Source organism: Miniopterus schreibersii (genome assembly GCF_964146895.1).
Source record: "Miniopterus schreibersii genome assembly, chromosome: 18".
Classification (NCBI taxonomy): Eukaryota; Metazoa; Chordata; class Mammalia; order Chiroptera; family Miniopteridae; genus Miniopterus; species Miniopterus schreibersii.
The window spans coordinates 3,234,909-3,256,744 of NC_138121.1; the positions used below are offsets into that span (position 1 = coordinate 3,234,909).

General features: G+C 54.5%; 1 protein-coding gene across 1 annotated transcript in view; it reads right to left on the reverse strand.

The window, feature by feature from the left end:
* Positions 1–1,811: 1,811 nt before the first annotated feature.
* The window catches only part of MYH14 (myosin heavy chain 14), a 57,209-nt gene continuing 37,184 nt past the window's right edge, over positions 1,812–21,836 (reverse strand). Inside the window, exons 24-42 of the mRNA XM_081118666.1 lie at positions 21,166–21,303; positions 20,085–20,208; positions 19,474–19,645; positions 18,384–18,596; positions 17,682–17,826; positions 16,618–16,824; positions 15,874–15,978; positions 15,637–15,789; positions 14,175–14,423; positions 11,990–12,202; positions 10,505–10,717; positions 9,505–9,666; positions 7,871–7,999; positions 7,121–7,209; positions 6,914–7,037; positions 6,411–6,619; positions 4,435–4,543; positions 3,110–3,282; positions 1,812–2,829 (exon numbers count right to left, since the gene is read on the reverse strand). Of these exons, the coding sequence (XP_080974792.1) occupies positions 2,676–2,829; positions 3,110–3,282; positions 4,435–4,543; positions 6,411–6,619; positions 6,914–7,037; positions 7,121–7,209; positions 7,871–7,999; positions 9,505–9,666; positions 10,505–10,717; positions 11,990–12,202; positions 14,175–14,423; positions 15,637–15,789; positions 15,874–15,978; positions 16,618–16,824; positions 17,682–17,826; positions 18,384–18,596; positions 19,474–19,645; positions 20,085–20,208; positions 21,166–21,303 (3,081 nt within the window). The 3' untranslated portion in view covers positions 1,812–2,675. The remainder of the gene's footprint in view (positions 2,830–3,109; positions 3,283–4,434; positions 4,544–6,410; positions 6,620–6,913; positions 7,038–7,120; positions 7,210–7,870; positions 8,000–9,504; positions 9,667–10,504; positions 10,718–11,989; positions 12,203–14,174; positions 14,424–15,636; positions 15,790–15,873; positions 15,979–16,617; positions 16,825–17,681; positions 17,827–18,383; positions 18,597–19,473; positions 19,646–20,084; positions 20,209–21,165; positions 21,304–21,836) is intronic.

Here is a 21,836-nt window from a genome sequence, read left to right on the forward strand (position 1 = left end):
ACGCCCGCGGGTGGAAAATCACTTCTCATATCCCATCCTGGCTCAAGGATGCGCTACCTCCCCCAAGCCTGGAGACCACACCGGTCCCAGAATCCTTAGAGAACCCCCTTTTTGAAGCTGGGGGCCCACAGAATTAGTAACCTTCCTCCCTGTGCTCCCACAGCCTCAGGAACCTCCCCACCCCCCACCCGAGGGTTGGGGGGGTGTCACTGAGCACGATTCTTGATGCAACGATTCCTATGCAAGGGGCATTTTGAGTCCCCCCCATCCTTCCCTCGGACCCTAAACCCTGGCGAATCAGGGGTGAGGGGTGGGGCAGGTTCTGCGGGGAGCGGGGCGGGGCAAAGGGCTAGGGGCTCCAGACACCAGGGTATGGGGTGGGGACTGATTATATTGCCAAAGGGTTTAACTTCTTTAAAAAAAAAGCCGCCCCCCCCCCCATTCCCCAGACCCTCACGGAAGCCGAACGGGGCGGGGAAAGGGGGTGAGGATCTTTTCCAAAGGGTACAGACCTCTTCCCAACGACTCCCCCTGCTCGCCAACCTGCCACACGTACCCAGCTTTTTAGTTCAGCTCTTAAAAATGACTACGATTATTATAAGCGTCTACAAAACGTGATTCTCATCCCCAAGTCAATAAACAGTGTGGGACTCGGGGAGGGAGAGAGAGCAGCTAAAGGGACGACTTCCAAGTCCCGCTCCCTTTCCCCCGCCAGGCCGCCAGGGTGCCCGAAACCACGCATGCGCTGCATGACGCGCCCCCACACGCATGGCGCGCCCTCCTGCGCCCCGGGAACGCACGGGCACGGGGCGCGCGGGCGGGCGACTGGGGAGGGGCGGCCGGCGGGGTCCTGTCCTCCTGAGCTCCGCGGCTCCCCCTCCCCCACACAGCAATAAGTTCTCTCACTCACCTGTGGGCGGGGCGGCCCGGCCTGTCGCGTGGAGGCGGGGGAGTGGCAAGGGGGCGCTCTCAGGGATGGGGGCGGGTGTCCGGAGTCAGTGCGGGGAGGGGAGGTCTGCAAATCGTCTAACTCTGGTGCTAACGGGGGGTCTTCTCAGCCCACCCCCAGGGCAGGGAGGGAGGGGTCGGCACGGCCCCTCCCCCAAGCCTCCCCCACGCCCACCCTGGGTGCATGAACCGCCCGATGCAGAAGCTGCCGCATGTCACCCCCCAAAGAAAAAGTGTCATGCCCCCTTCTACCCCACCCTCTCATTCCCCACCAAAATTAAAGTTTCCTTTTCATTTAAAAGTTGCGTTCTGTTTGTGTCCTGGGAAGGCCTCCTTGTTGGGGCCGGGGAGCTTAGGGGGTCCGGTCTTTTTAAGAGTAGGGGTCGGATTAAAGCACTTTGGGGGCCCAGGCATCCCCTTGATCACCAGCTCCCACCCTGTGACTTGGGGTGAGTGCCTGCCTACACCCCTACCCTGAAAGTCTGAGGGCACTTGGGTGATGTGAGCTCCTGGGTGTGGGTGACTAGTCCCCAGGAGGAGTGGACCTGGGTCCCCGGTGTGTGCTCAGGGGCTGAGGGCGGTACACTCCATATTGCTGACGATGAAGCCAATCTGTGTGGATTCAGCTTCTTTGTAGCTGTGTGTCCTTGGGGAAGTCTCTCAACCTCTCTGGGCTTGTCTCATGACTAAAAGGTCAGGACCGGTGATCTAGTTATTCAGCAAACATGAAAGCCAACTAGGTGCCAGGGACTGTCCTAGGTGCTGGAAAGCAATGAGATCCCTGCCTTGAGCTGTTGTGCTGAGAATTCAGACAAAAAGTCCCATGTTCAGCACAGCTAAATAAACTCTCACAGACTCAAAAACTCACTGAAGACATTGTTATGCAAAGACTGGAAGGTCAGCCATAGAGCAGAGTACAGGTATCCCTTCTGCCACTCCTGGGTTAGAGTGAGGGGCATCGCAGCTCTGAGCTTGTCTCCTTATCAATATGATGGAGGCAATACTTTTGAGAGAGCTGGGGTGCGGGGGAATGTCCAGTATCCAGGAGGTGCGCCAACACTGGCCGGCTGTGATCAGAATCAGCAGGCTGCCCCGGCAGCCGGAAGGAATCAGTGCCCATCTGGACCCATGAGAGAACCCCCTGCTGGAACACACACCACCTCAGCGGAGTCCACCTGGGGCTGGGGTTTATTTGTCAGAGTTGGAGGCTGGAAACTCAGGGAGACTCCTCCAGCCCCCAAAGGGAGTCTAACCGAACTGTGATCACACAATAGCAACCAGAAGGGAGGGCAGAACATGGGAAGAGGGGGACCGGACAGGCCCCCTTATCCTGCCCCTCTGCAAGAATCAAAGGCTGGTGGAGTCCTGGGAGAGGGAGGAGGAGGGCCATGGGCAGCCCTAGCTGAGGAGAGCAGAGGAGCCATGCTCCCTTCCCAATGAAGACCATTAACACCTGAAGGAAGGATGGGAGCTGAATGGGACCACAGTGGGCCAATTACACCCGGATTTCCACTCCAGGGAGAGAGCCCCGTCCTTGCCTCCCGGCTCCCTGGCTCCTGAGTGTTCTACGTTTACGGAGGTCTCAGGGGGCCCTCTGGGGTGGGGTTGATAAGTGCTGTGGTGCCAGCAGGTGGTGCCATTTCCAAAGTGCAAGAAGCCACAGGGTGGGTTCATGGGACCAGCATCCACCAGGGAGGGAGGGGCTGATGGCTGGTAGCAGGGAGGGGTCACTGGGGCTGTGCTTCTGGGGCCCCGTCAGGCTCCAGGGGCTGCTGTCCAGACCCAGGCTCGGCCTCCTCGGCCTCCTCGTCTGATGCCACACCCTCCTCCAGTCGGAACACCTGGCGCACGGTGCGGGTGGTGAAGGTGAGGGGTCCTCGTCTGTGAGGACATGGAGAGAGCAGGAGACAGAGATTAAGTGAAGGGAGCAGAGAGAAAAGTGAGAGCTATAATAAAATGAGAGGGGAGAGATGAGATGGGGAGAAATGGAGAGAGATGGGCGGAGGGCAAGGGTGGGGGCAGAGAAATGGGAGGACAGGAGAACAGAGATGAAGGTAGAGGTGCAGAACGATGGGGACAGAGAAACAAAGCTACGGAGGGACAGAGAGATGGGGGACAGGGGTTTGTGGAGTGAGGGTGTACATGTGCAAGTTGGCCATACCGGAGCCGGTTCCTCAATGTGGTCACTTCGCGGTTCATGGACTCAGCAGACTCTGTGACATCCTCCAGCTCCCGCTGCAGCCTTCGACGACCTGCCTGAGCCCTAGATGCCTCTTCCTCAGCCTCCTCCAGCTGTCGCTTCAGCTGCTTCACTCGAAGGTTCCCCTTTTCCAGCTTGGCGGGAGAAGGGAGGGTGAGTCATGCCTCTGGGTGCTGTTCTCACCCCTCATTCGTATCACTCAATCACCGCCCTATTCTTCTCTCTAGCCATACTGGTAATCTTTTTGCTCCCAATTCACCAAGCTTATCTTCGTACCCCAGTGCCTTTGCACCTGCAGTTCCCTCTGCCTGACTCTTTCCCATCCTCCAGGTCTCAATTCAAATGTCACCTCCTAAGAAAGGATTCTCCAATCCCTTGTGTCTCCCTTGCTCTTCATTTCCTTTTTTCTTCATAGCCCTTGTCACAGTCTGTAATTATCTTTGTTTGCTTATTGGTTTCTTGTGTCTTTCTTTTCCTATCCTCAAAATGTGAGCTCTGTGAGGGCAGAGACCTTCTCTGTCTCATTCACGGCCATATCTCCAATGCCTATCATAGTGCCCAGCACATAGTGGGTATTCAATAATTGTTTGTGGAATGAATGATGCATACAGCTGAGCTTTTAAGGGCACGGCGATGCTATCTAAAGTCAGACAAACCTGGGATCCGATCCAGGCTCTGTCTGTACTAACTGTGACTTTGGTGCAAATTATATCCCCTTCTAAAGTTTATTTCCTCACCTGGGAAATCAGGCTGGCGAGAGAATGCAAGTATGTATTTTTTTTTTAAAAGCAGGTAGCACAGAGCTTGGGACTTGGTAACTGCTCAATAATTAAGAGCATAGGCTCTGCAGCCAGAGTGCTGGAGTTTGAACTCTGGCTCAATCTCTTTCTAGCTAAATAGTTTTGAGCAAATTACTTCACCTTTCTGTGCCTCAGTTTTCTCACCTGCGTATGAGGGAAAATAACAGTACACTACCACAGTGTTCTGATACTCAGTAAACACTATGTGTTGTTATTTTAGCCCTGGTCTAGCCTCTCCTTGCCTGTCTCAGCTCCTAGAAAGTCCAACTTTCCTAGATTCCAGAACTTATGGATCGCAAAGTCACTGATTCCAGCTCTCTGCGATGGCACCACGCCCTGGGATGGTATCTGCACTCAATTCTAGTCCAGCAGCACCCGAAAGTTGCCTCTTGTGATGGGAACTCCCTGCCTCTAGAGACAGCCTGTGCTATTTCTCTGTCAGTGGTCCCACCCTCCCACTGCTCCCAAGTGACGTAAGCAGCTTACCTGGTCCCTGAGCTGGTCGGCCACCCTCCGCTCCTCCTCCACCTGGAGCACCACCTCTTTAAGCCGCTTCTCAGCTCTGCGCACCAGCTTGCCAGAGAGGATGCGCTCCCTGAAGATAAGTGTGAAGGGGATAGTCAGGAGAGGTGCACCCTGGGGTTCTGTCCTCTGGCCACATCCAGCGGCTGCTGTCCTGTTCTTGAACTGGCCTCTTCCTTCTTTCCCACCCCCGCAACTGACTCCCACAGTTCACACAGACATTGGCACCTAGGCTCCCCACTCCAGGGCACCTCTATCTTTGGCTTCTACTAAGATGCCATGCCTGATGTTCTCAAAAGTGTCTCTATGTCCACCAGTTTTCCGTAGCCCACTAGGTCCCTCCCACTCAAATGTAGTTCCCTTTGTTCTTTCAGGGAACTGATGCACTGACCACCAGTCCCCAGATCAGACCACTGGGCACTGTCCTGTCTCCTTGCGACTTTTTGGGTCAGGGGACAGGCCTGGGCCTGAAAGGAGGGATGCACAGAGACTCAGTGATAAGGGGAACTCCTGAGTGTAGCTTGGGTGGGGAGTCCCATTAGATTGTGATCTCCATGCCTCATGCTTCATCGTTTCCCCAGTGCCCAGGCATGGGAGGGTAAGCAGTACACTCTTAGTACATATTTGTTGAATGAATGAATGCAAGATGGAACCTTATATACTTTTTGGTATAGAACAAAACTCTTCTCCACCAGACCATGGTAAGAAACTAAATTACAGGTCAGTCATCCAAGATTTATAACCCATTTTTACCCAAGATTTTCTATATATAAAACAGGGATAAATGGCCCTTCTTGCACAAGGATTGTGTGATTCATACATGTATATACAACTAGTTCAGTGTTTGACATAGGGTCAGTCCTCAATAAATGGAAACTTTTCTTATTGTTACTGAATAGCACTGAGTGTAGAAAAGTCTACTGCATTGGAATAGTGAACCTTATAAGGATTAGTAATAAGTAGTCTGTTTGTTTTATTAGCACAGTGGCTCTTAACTGGGCACATTGGCAGGTGTTCCTGGTTCTTCCAAAGACTGAAAATGGAAACTCTCTCAGCCCCACACAGCTACTGTTTCCTGGCTTTGACCATTGATACATGGGTGTGATGTTTGGTTCAGTGCAGCCATTCTGTGACCATGAGAGAAAGACCAAGGGAACGACATAGACAGTGATCCTGCCATCTTTCAGCTGCCCACCTCCTTACCATGTGAGAAAAAGAAATCCTTTGTGATAAACTGATGACAGAAATGGCCTCAACTGTCACACTTTTCTGTATCCACACCCTTTGCAATATGACTTTGCAGCTGCTCCCATCAAGAGGTTGTGTCCATTTCTCCATCCCATTAAATCTGAGCTGGCCATATGACATGCTTTAGAAACAGGATGCAGCAGAAGTGACATTATACCAGTTTCAAGTCTTGGCCCCAAGAAGCCTTTAACACTTTCCCTCACTCTTAGAACCTTGAATCTGCCATGTAAACAATCTAGGGCCAGCCTGGAGCAAAGAGACAAATTAGCCTAGTTGTCCCAGGTGAGACCTTGGACATAGGAGAGCCCAGTCAAGATCAGCAAAGCAATCTAGCTGACCCTCAGGTGAGCAAAGATGCATGAGACCCCCTAGGATCAGATCAGCAGACCCTACCAGCTAGTCCAAAGACTCATGAGCAACAAAAAATAGTTGTTGTTTTAAGCCACTGAGTTTTAGGATATTTGTTATGCAGCTATAGCTAACTCCTACATTGCTGTTTAAATCATACTTATAGTGGAAATGCAGGTATTTGCAGCCCAAAGCATCTTAAATGATACAGGAAATCAGCAACTATTAATATTACGATGCCTTTGAGATGTTTCTAAGCCAGGTGTTTGCAATACAACTCCCCTTCATCTCATTGACCAGAATGCGTGGGTCAACTTCCAGCCATGCCCCCCTCTCCCACCTACCTGCTCTCCTGCTCCAGCTGCTCCTCAGCCTGGGCCAGCTTCGACTCAAGGGCAGCAATGGTCATCTTCTGGCGGGCCCGGGCCCCAGCGTCCTCCTCGCCCAGGCGCCCCCGGAGCTCTTGGATCTGCCGCTCCAGTTGCTGCCGGCCACTCTCTGCCTTGGCTGAGAAACTGCGCTCAGCTGACAACTCTGTGGTCAGTGATTCCACCTGTAGCAGTGGGAGAGGCGGGATAGCATGGTGGAGTCTCAGAGGGAAGGGGGTAGGCGAATCCAGGCACCTGCCGCAAGGCCTGATACACACTAAATACTCAACACATGTGAGCGCGTACTTGCCCAGGTTGACTTATCAGCCAACAGCACTACCGGCCTTGGGTTTTAACCTTTTGGATAGGTTTTTGCTACTTTTTTAAACATTTGTATTTATTAATTTGAGAGAGAAAGAGAAAGGCTGATTTGTTGGAGGTTTCGGCCCGGGGCCCGGGCGGCGGCCGGCTCTGCTCACCTGCAGGAGCAGCTTGCGGTAGCGGTCGCCGAGCAGCTCCGCGTTGCTCTGCTCCTCCTCCAGCTCCTCTTCCATCTGGCCCAGGCGCCCCTCCAGCTGGCGCTTCTCGTCCAGAATGGCTGCCCTAGGAGGATGTGACCGCCGCGGGGTGAGAGGGCCGCATGGCCAGAGCGGGGCACCGTGCCCGCCTCCCCACGGGCCACTCACTTGCTCAGGCTGCCGTTGGCCACCTCATCTGCCATCTCGTCCCGTTCCTGCTGGGCCTGCCGCCGGGCGCGGTCTGAAGCGGCCAGCTCCTGCGGTGACAGAGGGGGGGGTGGTCAGCGGGGCGCGGGAAGGCCATCTGGGCATTGGCCTCCTGCCTCTCACACCTCAGCCTTTTATTTCACTGCACATGAGCGTGCTGGCGCTGGAGGACTGGGTGAGCGCGTCAATCTGCGGGCAGCAGTCTCCTCAATCCGCCTCCTGAGCCCCTGGCCGCTGTCTGCCTCCTGCTGCCGGTCCCCAGGCCCCTCACCCTCACCCTCACCCTCACCCTCACCCTCACCCTCACCCTCACCACTTCCTCACTGAGCTCCTGTCTCCTTTCAAACCTGATCCCCCTCCAGACTCCCCAAGTGCCAGCCAGACCCCCCGGGCCGCTCCTCGTCTCTGCCCGACCCCTTGCCACCCACAGCCCTGCCCATCCTGCCCCTTTCTCTCTGCCTTGTCCCTTCCTCTGGGTCCCCATGGCCCGGAGTCAGAGCCCATCCTCTCTCCCCAGCCTCCCCACCCTGACTCCTTCACTCCTGCCCATCCTTCCCAAGGCCCCGGAGCAGACTCTCCCCCTCTCCTGCTCAGGGCCCTCCCAGGGCCCCCTAATGCCCCCTGGCCCGGCGTAGTTGGTCCCCTCACCCATTTCCCAACTTCCCGCCCTCACCCCCACTTCCACCCAGGACCCGCCCATCCTGGCTTCACCTCCTGCAGCCGCAGCACCTCCGCCTCTAGCCCTTTGAGGCGCTTGTCACTCTCCCGGTTCTGGGCAAAGATCTCCTCCCGGGAGGTGCGTGACTCCTCCACCTCCCGCCACAGCTCCTTCATCTGGGCCTGAGCAGACAGAATGGAGGATTAGAGCGGTAACTGGCAGAGCCGGGACCTGAACCCAGGCCATCCAGCTCCGGAGCTTACACGCGAGCTCTTCTGCTGCCTGGCTACACTGCTTTGAGCGTGTAAAGACCCCGGCATAAGGGTTTCTCTTCAGGGGTGCTTCAAATAACCGAGGAGTGCATAACTGTTAGTGAGGACAGCGGCGGGCTTGAGGGTAGGAGGACAGGTATCACTTATTAATATTCCTTGCTTGATAATAATAGCTTTTCAGTGCAGGGATTTTCTCTCAGTGACGACACAGTGGCAATTTTTACTTTCTGGGAGGGATCTTTCTGTCCCAGTGCTGCCCGACAGAAATATACTGCAAGGACATAAGCTGTTTCACATTTTCCAGTAGCCACATTAAAAAGGTGAAAAGAGCCCGGCAGGGCGTGGCTCGGCGGTTGGCGTCGACCTAGAATCCAGGCGATCAGGGTTCGAGTCCCAGTCAGGGTACATGCACAGGTTTTGGGCTCGATCCCCAGTAGGGGGTGTGCAGGAGGCAGCCATTCAATGTTTCTATCTTTCCCTCTCCTTTCCTTTCTCTAAAAATCAATAATAACATGTTTTGAAAAAAGTGAAATTGGTTTGAACACTAAACTAATATATCCAAAATATTATTTCCATTTATAATAGTATAGAAACGATTGAGATATTTTACCTTTTTTTTGGACAAAGTCTTTAGAATGCAGTATGTAATTAGGATTTTGGACCCACCACATTGTAGATGCCCAATAGCCACGTGGGGCTGGTACCTACTGTATTGGACAGCCCAGTTCTATACTTAAAAATAAAATAGACTTGGTGCCCTGGCTGGGCGGCTCAGTTGGTTGGAGCATCATCAAAAGGTTCGATTCCTGGTCAGGACACATACCTAGGTTGCAGGTTTGATCCCCGGTTGGGGCACACACGGGAGGCAACTGATCAATGTATCTATCTCACATCGATGTTTCTCTTTCTGTCTCTCTCTCTCCCTTCCTCTCTCTAAAAATCAATAAAAACATATTCTTGGGCAAGGACTTAAAAAAATTAAAAAAATATATACTTGGCTTTTTGGAGCAGTTTTAGGTTGAAGGTATGGGGGTTTTCCAGATACTCCCTCCTCCCAGGCACAGCCTCCCTCGTATCAATGCCCTTTATACATCATTATCAAAAATAATTTTTTTCTAAACAACCAAGTATAACTTTCATAATGGGGGTGGGGGGAACCCTAAGGTATTTCCATTTCAAAAATTAAATAAAATGGGAGAATTGGACTTAAAAATTATGCATTTTAAATAAAGGCAATAAAAATATAAAAAGAACAAAGCGAGCTTTTGGGGCGTGGATGCTTATAAGGACGGTGACGAGCCTGGGTGCTGCTGGTGGGGTTTAGGGAGGGGTCCACGCTGGTCCCGCCGGAGCGGTGGTGGCGCCACCCACTCCCTGCAGCCCCGCCCCCGGCCGGCTTCGACCCCGCCCCTTACCTGCATCTTGCGAAGCTGCTTCACCGCCTCCTCCTTGCCCTGCCCCGCCGCCGAGGTCTGAGCCTTCAGCTCCTCCAGCTCCGCCTCCAGCTTCTTGCGGGCGGCCACCGCCAGGGCGCGCTGTTTGCGTTCCTCGTCTCGCTCCAACTCTGCATCCCGCAGCTGGGGGGTGGGGGTGGCTGGAAGCGTGGGCTCAGGGCACAGGATGCCCACGCTCCACATGCCCCTAACATAGATGTCCACTGTCCAGCCCCTGCCCTGGCCTGCAGCCCGGTTCCTCCTGCCCCGGCCTCTCCCCATTTTCCAGTAGCCATGTCCTCCCCTCTGCTCCCATCTGCCCCCTCCAGCCCTTTCCAGCAGGGCTCCAGGAGGGTCTCTCTATACTCAGAGTTGACCCTGCCCCTCCCCTGCTCACGGCCCTCCCGTGGCTCCCCAGTGCTCCCCAGGGAAAAGTCTTGGGCCTTCACCCATGGCTGGATCAGGGAAGATAAAAAACACCCAGAAACCCTCAGCCTAGGTCACAGGTTCCATTTCTCCTTCCAGGCCTCCCAGCTCCAGTCTGCTGCCCACGTGGCCCTGGAGGGGCTTTCTGACACTCAGAGCTGACCCTCCCCTCTTTTGCTCAGTACCCATCACCTAGTACAGGGCCTTGCCCGCTACAGGACTGAGGAGCAATGAATGGATGGTGCAAAGAGGGAGCTCGATGAGACAGAGGAGGAAGCAGGTGAACCAGTAGGTGAATGAGGGAGTGAGGTTGTGGATGAGGGGTGTGGACAGCTGGGCAGTGAGCATGTGATGAGTGCCGGGAGGTGGGGGTGCTGTGGGCTAGGGTTATGGTGGGGAATGGGTTGGGGAAGAGGAGACTGGTGGGCTAGCAGACAGGACTTGGGTAGAAACACTAGGGAGCAGGTGGGTGGGTGGGACTTCCTGCACTCCTGCTGTCTATAAGCCCCAAGGCACAGCCAGCTGGACAGACACCCTGCGGCCTCCCGCGTGGTACCTGCTTGGCCAGCTGCCGCCGCCTCTCCTCCCCAGCCTCATCTCGGCCCTGCAGGTCTCGCTCATGCTGTGCCTTGAGGGCCTGCACGGTCACTTCCAGGCGCAGCTTGGCATCCTCGGCTGATGTCAGCTCATCCTCCAGCTCTGTCACCTGAGTCCGCAGGTCATTGGCTGCCTGTTCTGCCACCCGGCGGGCTCGCTCCAGCTCATGTACCTAGTGGGGAGGGAGAGTGAACACAGGGTACTGGGGTCACTAGGGAGGGGGCAGGCCAGGATCCTGGATTTATCCTGAGAGTGAGGGGACCCCAAGTCTATGTACCCATCCTAGTTCATTCATTCATTCACTCAATTCAACATTTCCTAAGCACCTACTTACTATGTCTCATTCTAAATCATTCTAAAACATTTTATGAAGAACCTAAGCATGATAATTCTATTATCTGAAGCCCTTAAGAGTCCAACTCAAGTCAAGTGTCTTGTAGGTCAGCTGACTCTCACTTATGGTGGATTATTTCCTCATGGGATTTGTGATTTTGGATTGTGAACTCATTTCACTGTGTGAGCTCATCTTTGGGAATCCTGTGTGGAAATGGGTTGAAGATGTGTAACTCCAGACTCGCCAGGATATATCAACTTGGGGGTTCCCAGACATTTCAGGGAGGCATGAATTATTTAAAAACCCCAAACACACTGTGAAATGGGTCTGGGCTTAGGAATTCTCAGAGACCCCTCGTCGCACCTCTCTTTAATTATCACCTCCTCAGAGAAGTGTCCCTTGACCTGTCAGGGCCTCCCTATTACCCACACTCTTGGCACTGAGCCCCTCTTCAACTCAGCCCTAATCACAAGGGTCATTTAACATGTGTTTAATTGTCTTTTTATGCAACACCCACCCTTTACACTGGACCATGGTTCTACAGGGCAGGGACTATATCTGCGTGTGACCGCTGCTCAATAACCCTCATGGATGTATGAATTAGGGGAAGACAGGCCTGGTGGGGAAGGCCTGCGTGGGCTTGGGTGAGGAGGGAGGGTGTCTCCTCACACTGTGTGTGTGTATGTGTGCACATACATCTGGGGAGTGGTTCTCAGCCTGTATGTGGTGGTAAATTCTCTTCATGTTTTCTGTCTTTGAGTATTATTCACACACATGCATGATGAGTGATTCCCATACTCTGTGTGTACATGTGAACATGTGTGTTTAATGGAAGAGTCTCCTCACATTCCATGGATATACACATGAACATGTATGTTTCACGAGCAGCTCTCATGTTTTGCGTGTGAAGGTGTGTACTTGATGAAAGATTCTCCTCATGGTCTGTATGTGTATGTGAGCACCTGTGTTTGGTCGGTAGCTCTGTCCCTGTTCTGTGCGCCTGCATGAACCTGTGACTTGGATGACTGGATCTCTTCTTGTTCTGCATGTGAAAGCACACATGTGTGCATGAAGTTGTCGCATGGGTCTCAGGGTGAGGATCCCACTCACGCTCTTGCCGACATCATCCTTGCTGCTCAGCAGCGCCTCCAGCTCTGCCCGCAGGGCGCGGTTCTGCCGCTCCAGCTCCTCACGGGCCTCTTGCTCCTCCTCCAGCGCCCGGGTCAGTGACAGGGCCCGAGCCTCTCGCTCCCGGCCCTCGGCCTCGACCCGCTCACGTTCCTCCACTGCCCGCAGCACAGCTGCCTTCTCCTCTGCCAGGAGCTTCCGGGTTGAGGAAGATGGGGTAGGGGAAACAGATTAGCTGAAAGGAGTGTACAAGGGGATGGGGAAGAGGGAGCAGCCAGGGACAGAAAAAGAGAGACAGACAGACAGAGGCAGAGACACAAGAGGGAGGTAAAGGGATTAAAGTCGTAACTGTGTCCTAAGCCAGCTCAGCTCTTCAATGGATCAAACTCATCAGTGTCTTGCTTTACATACTGAACAGAGGAAAGGGTGTTTCTTCCTCTTGGGGAAGTGGTAGGAAAAAACCATCAACCTTTACTGCTTTTTAAGACACAGTAATTAAAAATAATAAAACTTACAATACAGGCAAAGAAAGGGACTCAGAGTGGGACTCAGTCAAGAGAAAACGAAAAAAAACAGATCCACAGATGACCTAGATAGTATCACACAAGGGCTATGATAAGCAAGTTTCAGGACAAGATGGATACAATGGGTGAAGAGATGGGGTTATTTCAGGAGGGATTAGAAACAGTAAAACAGAAGTAAAAAATATGATTTCTGAACTCCAAACATTGCTGGATGAAATTGAGGGCAGATTAGACACAGAAGAATTAGTACACTTGAAAACAGGTAAATAGAAATGATCTAAATAGAGCAAAGAAAGAAAAAAATTGTAAAAAAATTAACAGAGCTTGAATAACCCACGAGACAGCACCAGGCAGTCAAACATACATGCGTTTGGAGCCCCAGAGGAAGTGGGAGAAACCCTAATGGGATCTATAAAAAATCTACCAGCACTAATAAGTGAATTTAGCTAGACTGTAGAAAACAACATCAATATACAGCCTGGTCAGTGTGGGTTAGTTGGTTGAGCATCATCCCATGAACCAGGAGGTCAGGGTTCAATTCCTGGTCCTGTGCCCTGGTTGCAGGCTCAATCCCCAAGGAGGCAGCCAACCGATGTTCCTCTCTCTTCCTCTCTCTCTAAAATCAATAAAAACTTATTTTAAAAAATAATAATCTACTCTTACATTTAAAAACAACAAAAAAATAGAGATACAAAAAAATTAATAGTGCCTTGATGATCTACGGGACAGCATTAAGCAGTCACACATAATGGTATTTGGAGTCTGAGAAGAAGGGGAAAGAGGGAATATGGGGCATAAAAATATTTAAAGAAATAATGGCTAAAAATTTCCACTTTTGATAAAAAACACCAACCCAGGAAGCCTGGCAAACCCAAAGCAGGATACATACATGACCCACAATTGCACTGCTAAAAACCAAAGAGAAAGAGAGAAAACTTAAACCAGCTAGAGAAACACATCACATGACCCACAGGGAAACAATTATTTCAATGTCTGCTAACTTTTCATCTGAAACAATGGAGGCCAGAGATAATGGAATGATCTCTTCCAAGTGATGAAAGAATAAAACCGTTTACCTAGAATTCTTTATCCAGTGAAAGTATCTTTCAAAAATGAGGGCAATATAATAATGCCTCCATTTTCTAGATTAAAAAAAGAGGCACAAAGAGGGTGGAGCAATTTGCCCAAGCCACACAGCCAGAAAGGGACTGAGCTGGGATTTGAAATGCTGGGTTGCTCTGGGGTTCTGTGATCTTTATTTCATCCTCAGATTGCCAGATGCTTAACATTATCCCCATTTCCTAGATGGGCACACCGAGGCTGAAATGGGAAAAGCAGCTTGCCCGAGGCACATAGTGAGCCATCAGGAGAAGGAAGATGTGTTATTTCCTTTAATCCTGTACCTTCAGGACTCATTTGGGAGTAAAAGGGGTTGCTACTGATAGATATTCTGGGACAAGAGACATCAGGCAGGTTGGATGGGTGCCTTATTTTATAGACTCAGAGGGAAGATGCAGCTTGCCCTAGGGTTCCCCAAGTTCATAGTGGAGCTGTGACATCACACATTGCTCACTGCCCACAATGACCACAGGAAGCACAGATTAGCATCCCGATGTCTCCGTGGGGTAACCGAGGTGGCCCACCTGGTCGAATTTGCGCTGCTTCTTCTCCAGTGTGCTCACGAGCTGCCGCTGTTGCTCCAGGTCCATGGTAGCATCGTCCAGCTCCTGCTGCAGCCGCCGGCGGCCCCTCTCCAGCCGCTCCACCACTTCCGTCTTTTCTGTCAGGCGCTGCATCAGGACCTCAGCCTCGCGGGCTGCCCGGCGACGAGCTTCCTCCCCTGCCTCCAGTGCTCCAGCCTCTTCCTCCTGGCGCCTCCGCCACTCTGAGAGCTGGGGGGAGGAGAGAGAGGGTGGGTGGCAGTCATGGCTGTGACCAAGGGTGTGAGCTGGTAGGACCCCATTTCCCAGATGAGGAGACTGAGGCCTGAAGAGGAAAATGACTCACTGCACTGGGCTCTCCTGCTTCAGAGTAATGTTGAGGTTGTGAGTTATATGAGCCCCAGCTTCTCCAGGAGATTAATATTATTCCCACTGGAACCCAGAAGGTGAATCAGACCCTGACTCTGCCCTGTGGAACCCCTAGTCTGAAGGAGAGAAGTGAGCATCACAGCCAGGGTGATGGAGGTAGAAGTATGGGAGCCATGGGAGTCTTCAGGAGGGGTTCAGAATCTGTTTAGAACATTTAAGGGAGACTTACTGGAAGAGGGGGCATTTGAGATGGATCTTAAAGTAGGCATAGGAGTTTGCCAGTTGAAGAAGGATATTTGCAGGCATGCATTCAATACTCATTCATTCAACAGGCATTTCTCAAGGTCTCCCAGAAATTAGGCTCTAGGTCGGCCTATGTTGGGGACCAGATCTAACTCATGGTCCCACTTAAAGGAACTCCCCATTTGGTGGGGGGACTCACAGGCAAGAGAGTGTTCCAGCCCAGGAAGATTAAAGTGGGACAGGGGAGAAAGAAGGGTTGTGGGAGCTCAGAGGAGGGTGGCCAGGGAATTCCCACATAAGGGAGCGCTGATGCTGAGTTCTGAAGAATGAAAAAGCGTTTCCTAAGTGAAGTGGGGAAGGAGAGATGAGGGATGAATACAGCTAAAGACAAAGGAAGGACAAGAGAATGCAGTGCCTCCGACACCCAGCTGAGAGGCATGAGCTTTCTCCAGGAGGAGCTGGGGGCCCATGGGAGGGCTGTGAGCAAGGGAAGGGCAGGGTCAGCTCGGGGGGGCAGAGAGACCATGTGGAGAATGGGCCAGAAGAAGAGAGACTGGAGGCAGGGAGGCTTGCAGGGAGGCTGAGATGAGGATCCAGGTGGCAGAGGAGGAGGCCTGAGCAGGGCTGGGGCTGTGTGGATGCAAAGCAGGGGATAAGCCAGAAAGTCAGGGCTCTGCACTGAGGCTGTGGGGCCTCAGTGACGGGCGAGACTGGCACCCAGAAGTCTGGGCTATGACTGGTTGGGCAATGGGGCCATCTCTGAGCCAGGGAACCAGGAAGAGCAGGTTGGGGACTAAGTGTCCCCTTGAGGTCTCCCTCCAGGACTGCTCACCTGGACCTGGGCGGTCTGCAGCTCACGGCCTGCCCGCTCCCTGGCGGCCGCCTCCTCCTCCAACTGCTCCCGCAGCCCCGCCACCTCCGCCTCCAAGGCTCGCGCCCGGGACCCCAAGGCCAGCTTCGTCCTGGTTTCCTCCTGCAGCAGCTCCTGCAGATGGAGGGGAGAATGGATGTCAGGTGTGGGGAGAAGGGCGGGGGTGCTTGGGGCAGGGGGCAGGGGGGGTGCAGTCACCTGGGCGTCATGCAGCTGGGCCTCCGTGCTGCTCAGCTCCTTGCTCAGCCTGATGGCTCTGGACTCGGCCTCACTCAGTGCCCCAGACACATTCTCGAGTTCAGCCTGTGGGAAAGGGGCAGCTTCCAATAGCGGCTTCCACTCAGCTGACCCCAGCTATTCCTCCACCTCCAATCCCTACTACACGGCCGGGTAAATGGTACAGCCACTGTGGAAAACAGTCCCTCAAACGGTTAAACATGGAGTTTCCATACTGCCTAGCAATCCTGCTCCTAGGTGTGGGCCCACGAGAAATGCAAACATATGTCCACGCAAAAACATATACAGGGACGTTCATGGGAGCATTACTCACAACATCACAACAGTGAAAGGTACAGCCTCTCAAATGTCCATCATCTGATGAATGGATAAACAGAATGTTCCAGGAACTATCCTAAGCACTTTACAACTGTTGGCTCACTGGATTCACACACCAACCCTATGAGGTACATACCACCATCATCCCCAGTTTCCATAAAGGAAAACTGAGGCACAGAGAGGTCAGGAAGTGTGCATGGAAGCACAGATACAGGTGGTGGGACTGAGATTTGAGCCCAGGCAGAATGGCTCTAGAGCCAAAGATTAGCTATCCACATATAATTATGTTGGAAAAGTTGGAAGAGAGAGACAACAGGGTTGATGTGGACCAAACAGAAGCCCAGAGAGGGCAGGAGTCTCACTCTAGGTCACACAGCAGAGGCTCACCTGGGCTCGCTGCAGCTTCTCAGCAGCCTCAGCTCGTGCCCGCTCCCCATCTCCGGCCCGGCCCTGCACCTCCTGGAGCTGTGACTCCAGGCGGCGCCTCCGCTGCTCGCCCTCCTGACGTGTGGCCTGCAGGTTGCTCAGCTCCGCACGTAGCTCGGACACCTCAGTCTCCAGAGCCAAACGGGTCTTCTCCCACACACCTTTGCCCTGGCGAGGCAGAGAAACAAGCAACAATGTATGATTCCCCCCACCAACCAAGCCAGGCACATTCCTGCCTCAGGGCATTTACACCATCTGTTCTCTCTGGAAGTCCTCATTGTTCTTTAAACACCTGCCCCAAGGCCTTCACACTGGCTATTCCCTCTGCCTGGAACTCACTTTCCCAGGATGCAAGGATGGCTCAACCCTCACCGCCTTCAGTTTTCTAACTCAGATGCCACCTTCTCACACAATCTATTTAAAATCACAAACTCCCCACTCAGCACCCGATCCCCTTTCCCGCTCATCATTTTCCCATAGCGCTTAGTACCCCAATATCTATTATGGGTGTGTTTATATTGTGTACTCTCTGCCTCTCCTGCCAGAACATGAACTCCACGGGGAAGGGATCATTGGTTGTTCTGTTCACTGCTGGGTTCCCAGTATCATCCCTGGAACACAGCATGTACTCAATGCTGAATGAAGACAAAGCAAGGACATAAATATGTGAGGAAAGAACCCCAGGCAGATGGGCCGCCTAGAACCAGCCAGAGGTACATCCTCCATCCCCGCACCCTGCCCTCCCTCTCTTTAAAAAAAAAAAAAAAAAAAAAACTTTATTAATTTCAGAGAGAGGAAGAGAGAGGGATAGAAACATCAGTGATGAGAGAGTTGTCATTGATCGGCTGCCTCCTGCACGCCCCCGGCTGGGGATCAAGCCTGCAACCAGGGCATGTGCCCTGGCTGGGAATCAAACCGCGATCTCCTGGATCCTAGGCCGATGCTCAACCGCTGAGCCACGCCCGGCCAGGCCTGCCCTCCCCTCTCCATGCCCCCTCCTGCCCCCTGCTCCTGCCCTAACCCACCCTCCGGGCCTGCTCCAGCTGTTCTGCCAGCTCTCCCAGAGCCTGGCCATGGCGCTGCCTCAGCTCCTGCACAGCCAGCTCGTGAACACGGGTCTCCTCCTCCAGAGCCTTCTTCAGCTCCGTCACCTCCTGTTCCCTCTTGGACCTTTGATGGGGGAAGGGGGCAGGGAATAAAATTTCAGAAGAGAGGAAGGGCAGAGACTTTGGGGGAGCCCCCGACAGCTGGCTATGCTTCTTTCTATTGTTTCTCTACAAGGATGGGGGCCTCACTCTACATTCCTTAAAGGATCTGGACATTGATGTTGTGTGAGGAATGTAGCTTTTTAGGGTGACCTCCTATTCATCTTTCAAAACCCTGTTCAAAAGGCCCCTTCTCAGGGAATTCTTCCTGAACGCCCTCCCATAGATGTGGCTTAGGGGCCTTCGCTTATCATGCTACGCTACTCCATTAAAGCTCCCTTTGTTCTGGATTGGGTCTGTTCTTTGCCCAAATCTGCCTCCCCCAAGACTAGAAATTCCTGGGGGCAATGCCTGGGTCTGACTCATCTCTGTCCCCAGGTTGACCCAGGGCTGATACTCAATAAAAAACTACAGAATGACTAAACCTCTGTGTAAATGGAGAATTCTCACCCAAGCCCTTCTCCCCTCCACTGCCCCTGCACGTGCCCAGGCTGTGCCAGCAACCGGGCAGCCCAGCCTCACCGGAGCTCCTGCTGTGCATTGGTGGAGTCCAGTGTGTCCTCCAGCTCGCCCCTCAGGGCCTCCAGCTCCTCGCCCAAGTCCCGCCGCTGCTTCTCGGCCTTGGCCCTGGCCGCGCGCTCAGCCTCCAGGTCTTCCTGGGCCTCAGACAGTCCAGCTTGCGCCTCCCGCAGGGATTTGAGCAGCTGGGCCCGGGCCCCGCCCTCCTCCTCCACCCTGGGGGCAGATGAGGACCCTGGAATTAGTTACAGGGGCAGGCAGGGGGCAGGGATGACTTCTGGGGGTGAAGAGGCCAGACATGGACTTTGGGGGTGACCCATCTTGGGTTCAAACCCAGCTCTGCCCCTGAGCATGGGCCTCCAGTATTCAGGGCCTGTTTTCTCAGCTGTAAAATGGGAATGACACTAACAGTAATCCCAGGGGCACTGAATAAGGTCCTACCACACGCAAGCCCTTGACTCCATGCTTATGACAAATGAGAAAACCCAGTCACAGAGCAGGGAAAGCACTTGCCCAGGTCACACAGACCGTGAGTGGCAGAGCTGACCCCGGAGACCCACCTCATGACCCCTAAGGGACACAGCCTCTTGCATAGAGAAGCTGAACTGAGGGGCAGCGCCGACTGGGGCTGCGCAGGCAGGTTTGTATCCCCTGCTGGGCCGCCTGCCTGGCAGTGAGGACCTCCCTGAACAGCAGCAGGCCCTGCTCTATGAGAGGACGTGAACACCCGCTTCACAGGGTTGCTGAGAATGGCAATAAAACCAGCGAGCGCAAAAGGCTACCTGCTCTATGATCCCTCTGTCAAGAACAGGAAAGTCCCGCCCTGGCCCGTGTGGCTCAGTTGGTTGAGAGGCATCCTGTGCACTGCCTTGCTTTGCCTTTCCCTTAACCAGGTGGGCCTGCAACTCTCGCCAGGGCCATTTTACACAAGCGGACACCGAGGCTCAGAGGGGGGGTGGCGTGTGCACAGCTGGTGAGCGGCTGGGCTGGGCTGTGCGCCAGGAGGGTCTCCCAGGGATGCCCCACGCTGGCAGGCCTGCCCCGAGCTTGGAGCTTGGTACTCCTCCAAGCGCCCCCCCAATGCCCGCCGCACCTCAGCAAGGCGGCCTGCAGCTCCTCTTCCTTGCGGCCCAGCTGGGCCCGCAGCTCCTCCACCCGCTGCTGCTGCTCCACCATCTGCTCCTGCAGCTCCGAGCTCTCGCCGTCCAGCCGCCGCTTCAGCTTCTCCAGCTCCTGGCGGCCCTTCTCCTCCTTCCGTAGGCGGTCTGGGGGCGAGAGCGGGGGGCTGTGCGAGGGCTCCGCACCCGCGCGCCCCGCAGCTCCCGTGGAGGCCCACAGCCCGGGCCCAGCTCAGCATCTCCCTCTGCGCCTCCTCCGCCTTCCAGCTTCCCCATCCCGGGGAGCGCCCCTCGATCCCCAGGCCCTGAGGCAGGCCCCCAGACGCGGCCCTTTCCTCCTGGCCCCAGGACAGCCCCTGGCCCGCTGGCTGCCCCTGCCCGGCCCAGTCCTCCCCAGGCGCCTCCTGCGCTGATCCCGCCTGCTTCTGACTGAGTCCCTAGCAAGGGGCAGGGAGACGAAAAATGCCTGAAACAGCGAGTGGGACAGTGAGAGAGGGACCCAAGGCACCAGAGAGAGGGACGTGGGAGCCAGAGGACACCGGCCTGCCCACAGCCCTCCTCCGGCCCCGGCCGCGCGGGCGCTCACCCTCCAGGTCGGCGATGGCCGCCTCGTACCGCAGACGCAGCTTGCTCAGGCTCTTGAGCTTCTCCTCCTCGGCCGCCGCCTGCGCCGAGGACTCCGCCAGCCGCTCCTCCAGCAGCCGCCGCTCCTGGGGCCCGGGGAGCCGCGTGAGGGCCGGCCGCCTGCTCAGCAGCCCGCCCCTCACCTCCATCCTTCGCTGCCCCGTTTGTAAGAGCAGCTGATTACATGGTTTCAACCATTTGCTCTCATAAACGACACTGCGGCCATCGTCCTTGCGCATCTGCGGCACCCGCGTGCGTGCCCAGCCCTTGCCAGGGCGGGAACGGCTTCCAGTTAGTTCAACGCCAGCGCCCCCGTGCCCTGCGCAGCCCTGGCTGTGGCTGGTTAAAGATGGTGGCAGAGTCTTCCCTGTGTCCCCACCCGGGGTGGGTCTAATTCCCCACCTCTTGAATTTGTGACTGCTTTAAGTCAGTGGTCTGCAAACCACAGAGTGCAGGCCGAACCCAGCCCCCGCCTGTTGCTGTAAGTAAAGTTTTACTGGGGCACAGCCGGGCCCATTTGATTATGAACCGTCTGTGGCTGCTCTCACGCTACAGTGGCAGAATGGAGTGGCCACAGATGCCTGCCATCCGGCCTTTCGGAGAAAATGTTAACACCCGACGGAGAGAATTCAGTGGAAGGGACGCCGGCTGCCTCTGCTTCCCTTTCTCGGAGCCCTGAGTGGCTGTGTCAGACACCCAGGCTCTCTGGGGGGACAGAGGCCATATGGAGGAGCACGGAGACACCAGACATCCAGCCCTAGCCACCATGTGACGGTGACCGCCTGAGAAGGCCACGGGCCAGACAGAGCAGGGCCTGCGCAGCCGGCGCACAGAGCGACACAGCCGTTGCTCAGTCAGTGGCTGCTTGAGTGACAGTGTGACAGAGGGAGGCGAGGAGAGACAAATAGTTCAGGGGACTCACAGCCCAGACTGCAGGTGACAGAGACCCTGGAGGCAGGGCCAGCTGGGGACAGAGACAGGGAGGAGCCCACGTGCCCACCACACCCACTCTCCCCCCAGGGGGCTCGGGGCTGGCCGCCGACCTTGCTGAGCTTGGCGTTCTGGTCCTCCAGGAGCAGCAAGTCCTCCTCGAACTTCTTCAGCTTTGCCTCCGTCGTCACCTTCTCCAGCTGCAGCTTCTGCCGGGCCCCCTCCTCGGCCTCGAGGTGGGTCTCCAGCTCCTGGAGTGGGGAGGAGGGCGGAGGTGAGGACCCAGGGGCTGGGGGCTGGGATGTGACAGGGAGGGTGGTATGGATGGGACGGTTCCCGGATCCCCAGGGCTTGTGGCTCAGACAGGTCCACCTCGGGGCGAGGCTGGAAATAAAACCCTTACTGGTCTTTCTGTTTCATTCATTGGCTCAACAAACATTTACTGAGCGCCTAGTGTATGCCAGGCACTGTTCCAGGCACTGAGGACAGATAGGAATCTCTGTCCTGGCCCGGCTGGCATGGCTCAGTGGTTGAGCATTGACCCATGAACCAAGGGGTCACTGGTTCGATGCCCGGTCAGGGCACATGCCCGGGTTGCAGGCTCAACCCCCAGCAGGGGGCGTGCAGGAGGCAGCCGATCAATGACTCTCTCATCATTGATGTTTCTCTTTCTCTCCCTCTTCCTTTCTCTCTCTTTAAAAAATCAATAATAGAAAAAATATTTTTAAAAAATCTCTATCTTATGGAAACTACATTCTTGCATGTGTGTGAAGAATTTAATCGA